Consider the following 6,000-nt stretch of genomic DNA (forward strand, 5'->3'; position numbering starts at 1 on the left):
AAATGTAAATAACCTTATTATGCACATGTAGTAATATTTATTGAAATAAAATAATCATACATAAATAAATTTTAGTTCCAAATGTAAAAATAATATAAAACTGTTTTATATAAAATAGGATTCTTTAGCACTAATTAAATCATAAGACTTCATTTTTTTGTATATTAATAAAAGTTATTTTTATAAGTTATACTTTATTATTAAAATATTACAAGGGTGGTCATGCAATTTTTAATAAGTGTGCTAAAATTGATAATAAACATTCCTTTAATTATTTTTAGCAATATGTATACAATGATACCTCAAAACATTTCCTCCAGTTAAACAAGATTTTACCGATTTTATTTTTTTCAATGACAAAAAGTGTGGCTTACATTATAACAGTTTCAATTTAGGCAGACTTAATAAAAAACTACAGACACTATTTACTAAATATTTAATAGAAATTGATAGGATAAACAGGATAAGAGAATTGAGAATCATCACTAAATAATTCCATTTCTTGTGATTCTTCCGCTGGTAGGTAGGTTATATCTTCATGCTTGTTTTCTTCTAACAAATCATCACTAAAAATAAAAAAAAGTTTAGATTTCTTCGTTTAAGAGGTTGGGACCCTGTATTCTAGGTTCGATGCAAGTGGCAAAAAATAGTCTAAAACCAATAAAAACTAACACATAACCATCTCAGAAATAGCATATAAACAATCCGAAGACTAAAATATGAAAATTAAAAATTTAAAAGCCTTAAACCTTTGCTTATGATCAATTTGCTAAAGAATGAAAAAACAATAATGACATGAATTTTTTTCAAATTCACAAAGGGGTTTTACACGTAATGCATTTTAACTTGAAGTTTTGAACTGTTATTTTTTTCCGTTCAATGGTTTAAAATACATTAATAGGGCATATATTGAAAAGAATTTAAATTTTCTACCATGTAGTTTTAAAAATATCACGACTTAAAAAATCGTATTTTGTGATATATGCAATTTGTATAGCTAGCTTATTTTTTACAAAAAAAACATAACGACTAATTTAGTCATATCTAATTGTTTGTTTTCTATTGTAATACAAAATTAGACGTGTTTGATGGTATACTTGTAACTAATGCTTGAAATCATTTTCTGAAATGCACTTCATGCAACTATAACTTTGTAATGTTACGTTTACATAAAACGATAAAGTCATGACCTACAAGATATTGTATCTGAGCAACATCATCAAAATAGTCGGGTATAGTCCCTTTCGTGACAACGCCTCTTAAGGGGCGTTTCGTCGTATTTTCACAGAAGCTTTTCATAGGTTATTTTAAGTTAGGTTAGTTGATTGTCCCGCAGGGTTAGAGCCCCCCGCAGGAGCTAGAAATAGAAGAAAATCTACTGTGAAAAAAGGACGAAACACCACTTAAGAGGCGTTGTCACGAAAGGGACTATACCCAAAAATTCTTTCTTACCTTTCAAATTACATTCATGGATTTTACAACCTTTAAATAAACGAAGGATATAATATTCACAACTGGATCTCAAAAATAGCTAGAAATCCAAAAAGAACAATATTCGAATATGAATGCAAATTTTAAAATAAAAATAAAAATAGCGAATAATGGATAGATATAAGAAATTTTATTATCATTAATTTCTTTGAAGTGCCTAAATATCAGTAAGAAAGAAAAAGCACGTTTCTTAACTTACTTCTATATAAAGCTGAACGGACTGGCATTCAATGGATATATACATTAACATCCCATAGTTGCATAGATGATATGTCAATAATACCTGCTAACATCCAGAAACTGAAACACAGGTTGAATCCTTCCCTTTACTTGAGTTGACTCATTACTGCTCTGATGTCGACTGGACAAAAAAAGGATTATTAGTAGCGAAGTTGAAAGAATAAGTAAGTTTACGTGGAATATTTTACTAGAAATTTCAAAGAAAAAAAGGACAGACAGACTTAACAAATATATAAATAGATATAAAACACATGAAAGCAGTTAAGTAGTAACATAGCTAAAGACAACTCTACAAAAAGACTTCTTCCTTAATCCGAAGCTTTTGAAATCATATTTTGTTTCCAAGTTCAGATGGGACAGACACGGATTAGATGCCAATAATACTAAAAACTACCTGTTTTGATCAATATGTGCGATGGTGTAATATTTAGATGAGTTCATATTAGCCCTTGCAACTATTCCTTGTACTCGTGATAATGTACTCGCACACTGCCACTATAATACAATTACAAATATACGGATACAAAATAAATAGGGTATTTTATATAGAGCACACTAGTAGCTTCGCTCCTAGCCTCTAGGGTATGCACACAAAAAGATGTTTACAAAACATTAACAAAAAAAAAATAAAAAAAAAGTTGTGGGGGCGGGGGAGAAAAAGCTTAAAATCACCACAGGACAAGAAGGTGTATTCCCTGAAAAGCCCAACCTCACCGTTTTGGCGGTTATCGAGATCTTACGCCTTATACAGACAAGCAGATGGACAGGCATCCATCCTACTACTGTGTGGTATGGATTGAGAAGATAAAGGCAACTGTAAATACAATATTCTTAAGGAAATAATTTATCATAAATAGAAAACAGTAAACAATGAACAAATCAAATCTAAAATCTATCATAGATCTTTTATACATTTCACAATTATTTTCTTTTTGACCTTGGATTAGGTACATTACTACTTAAAAAAAGATGTATTTTGGTGTAGTGTCCATAAAAGACCTCAAAAAGGTCGTCTCCTTTTTAATCACATCACTAAGGTCCTGGGCAGGCTTCTGGCTATTCTGAGTACATACCCATAAGAGGATTTATTCAGATTAGAAAAGAAATAAAAACTTACCATAAGAGAGGCATAGCTGTTGCTAAACTCTGAACGATCCATCAGGCACTGAAATATATAAATTTTCATTTCTAAAACAAGAATATTTATATTCATGCATGCTGAGCATATTTCATTTCTTACAAAATTTTAGTCTATTATAAGAAAGGTTAATGACAAAAGATCAATAATGAAAACTACATTCATGTTAACAAACAAAGTTGGTAAGAAATTGTATTTTTTTATACTTTGTTTTCAAGTAGCAAAGCTTGAAATTTATACTCTTTTTAAGTACAAGAGTAAGCGACAGAGAAGCTAAAAGAGGTTTGAAAATTATATTTATTAAAGCTCTAATAAGATCATAGAAAAGCTCCACTCCCAAAACAAAGCTAGATCATATTACAATAATGATAACTGTTTTAATAATAAAACAATGATAGTTAGTATCAAATTTAATAATAAGGTCATAATTGAAGTAAAATTAAAAACAAAGCTTTTTAAAACTAATTTTCTATCCGTCTGTCTGTTATAACTAAAATTTTAATTTTAATTTTGAAAATGTAAAAAAATACTTTCAATATTACCTTTTTACTCGCCATTTTAATGATTTTCTAACACGCAGTTTTCACTTAAAATATTTTTGTTGGTTTGTTTACCTTTCCTTGTTGTTGCATCTCTAGCAGACAAGAAAGTACTAGTCGTACACGAGATATATCTAAGCACAAACAAACAATATCAAAATTAATATTATATAAATTAAATGTTAAAACAAATAAAAATCATTTTAAAATGCTAGGTAAGCTTAAAAGATTCTTTAAAAGTTTAAAAAATAATTTATTTTCAGCATACATACAAAGAGAAGCCTGAATTAAAGGAATGGACTCTTTGTGTATTTATAAATTAATTCTGCTAGTGAATATATTGAAGGGGAAAATTGTCGTCAATTTGATTTGCTAAAATGGACCACATTTATTGGTCATTTCGTTCATCCGGTAGAAGGGGAGAGGATTGGGTATATCGGGGGATGTACGGTTGACATTGTTGTTTTAGCCAGTTGCGAGTATCACTTTACTAGAGTACATGGAAATCTTGTGCAACATCTAAGTAATACTATATCGATTTTTCTCTTAATTTTATTTAAAAATTAAGTTTTTTCCTTTTTAATAAATCTGCTCATCACAGATAAAGAACGAAAGAAAGCTGATTTTGAACCCCAGGATATTTTAAGTATTTTCTTTTACAGACCGACAGACTACATATAGAACAAAATACATGTGTATAACATAGGACCATTGAAAAATGTAACTTAAAAAAATTAGGGTAAAGAAAATCCTCTCCCCTTCTACTGGATGAACGAACTGACCAATAAGTGATGTCCATGCTAGCAACCGAAATTGACGACAATTTTTTGCCTGTCATAATATCCATGTATATTCTATATCCATTGTAAAGAATGAGGATAAGAGCCATTTATCCATCCTCCCGTTAAGTTGTAAAGTTACAAAATACTAACTTTGAGAAACCCATTTCTTATCATTTTCACACTGAACTCCGTCAAAATGTTTCAAATTCTCGACTCCAAATAGATCAGTAAGGGCAATGCCTTGACTTCCAGTAAACTCTTCTGTCATTTTTTGCCTTTGGGAGTCATTATCATAAATCTCCGTTGGTTTCTGAGATATTTCTGTCACAAATGTGTTATTTATCATTTCAAATAGGGAACTGTTTTTATTTTTGTTTTCATTGGTATTGTTGATACTCTTGTTGTTAAAGCCATTGTTATAAATTGATGTATCATTGATGTCACTGTCAATAAAGGTTATTTCAGTATCATCTTCCTGTATAGCCTGCACAAACACAGCTTGAAACCTGAAATTAAATTCTAGGTAAAGGAAGAAAAATTAACAGATAAAATTGCATAGGTAAAATAAAAGATAAGTTAAGAAATAAAAATAATTATATTTGCGGTTTTCTCAAAGTGCAAAGTCGTAACTGCACTACCCAATCCCCCCCCCCCCTTAAGAAAAAAGAGATTGAAAATAAGTTATGGGACCCCGCATAAAAGCCTTAACCTTTAAGAAAAACGAACAGGCCTCTCTTAGACGTAGAATTAACAAAAGGACTGTCAAACACAAGAAAAATATAATTTCAATTTTACCATTGCTGATGTGGATTCTTTGCTCCTTTTTCCTCACTTGATATCATTTTAAGCTTTTATCTCATTTCTACAGGAAAAAATATTGACGTTAAAAAATTAGTTCTTCGCCTTTGAACACCAATTAAACCACTACGAGTTTTGATGATTTTTTTTATAGGTAAAGTATATTACACAAGGTTAGTTTTTAAGTCTATACGTTTTAGATTAAGATTTGAATATTTGGTCAGCCAAAAGATTCAAATTAGGGATTATGCCAGCTTAGATTCAAAAGTGAAAAAATGCACCTTATGTTATTGTTAAAGTTCTCCTCACTTGCAAAGTCAAGGTACAAGTAAACTAAATTTGTATTCTGATTTTCAATTTCAATAATCTTATTTACTTACATGCATACATGGAATTAAACAAGAACAATTGTGTGCAAAATAGCATAACAAAATATTACTTTAAATATCCAATTTCCCTCTGAACTTGAAACTTTAACAGTGACAGTTATATACATAAGCAGCAGAGCTTCAAACACGAGATGAAAATGGAAAAAGTAATAATTCTTTCCTCCGAAGTGCCTATCGAACACTGAAACCGCCCTCCTCTCTCTAAAAAATTAAAGTAAGGGGAGGTGGGATAGATTTTCTCTTCCTATGCTTAACTCCTCCGGGGTATACACCAGCGGCGGTGCCTTAACTCTCTAGGGCTACCCAGTACCAAAGATTACCTAATCTAACCTAACCTAAAATAATAAACAAACAAATATCCCTATTATTCTCAATTTATTTCAACGATAACGAAAGTGTTTCTTTGCTAGACAAGGCAAATTTGACAGAAATTGTCAAAATAATCTAGCAAAAATATTGAAAATTGTTTAAATAAATATTTTGTTGAAATGACAATTATTACTGAAAAAGTTCTTGTATTAGAGTACACTTGCATACTAAAAGTATGAATTTTTTAAATCGTGAGTCTAAAACCATGTTATCCTTATACTAAAGTAACAGGTTGTCTGTGTGTTTGGGTGTTT

The 6,000-nt window shown here is 30.1% G+C and overlaps 1 protein-coding gene across 4 annotated transcripts; it reads right to left on the minus strand.

Annotated features, from left to right (window-relative positions):
• Positions 1-23: 23 nt before the first annotated feature.
• LOC145314501 (uncharacterized) lies at positions 24-5,113 on the minus strand. 4 transcript variants are annotated; one of them, XR_013877788.1, is made up of 8 exons: positions 4,986-5,054; positions 4,341-4,696; positions 3,484-3,542; positions 2,849-2,896; positions 2,126-2,226; positions 1,775-1,852; positions 375-566; positions 24-243 (listed from the first exon to the last, which is right to left on the minus strand). XR_013877788.1 is itself a non-coding variant. In XM_080154425.1 (8 exons), exons 1-7 carry the CDS (start codon positions 5,030-5,032, stop codon positions 437-439), a joined length of 819 nt encoding a protein of 272 aa, XP_080010551.1. In that variant the 5' UTR covers positions 5,033-5,054; the 3' UTR covers positions 24-243; positions 402-436. The 4 variants fall into 4 exon arrangements, 3 of the variants coding, with proteins under 3 accessions (XP_080010551.1, XP_080010550.1, XP_080010552.1); XM_080154425.1 differs by having other exon boundaries at positions 402-566; XM_080154424.1 differs by having other exon boundaries at positions 24-566; positions 4,986-5,113.
• Positions 5,114-6,000: the final 887 nt, after the last annotated feature.

This window comes from Acartia tonsa, chromosome 3, assembly GCF_053477335.1.
Source record: "Acartia tonsa isolate MP-2025a chromosome 3, ASM5347733v1, whole genome shotgun sequence".
Taxonomy (NCBI): Eukaryota; Metazoa; Arthropoda; class Copepoda; order Calanoida; family Acartiidae; genus Acartia; species Acartia tonsa.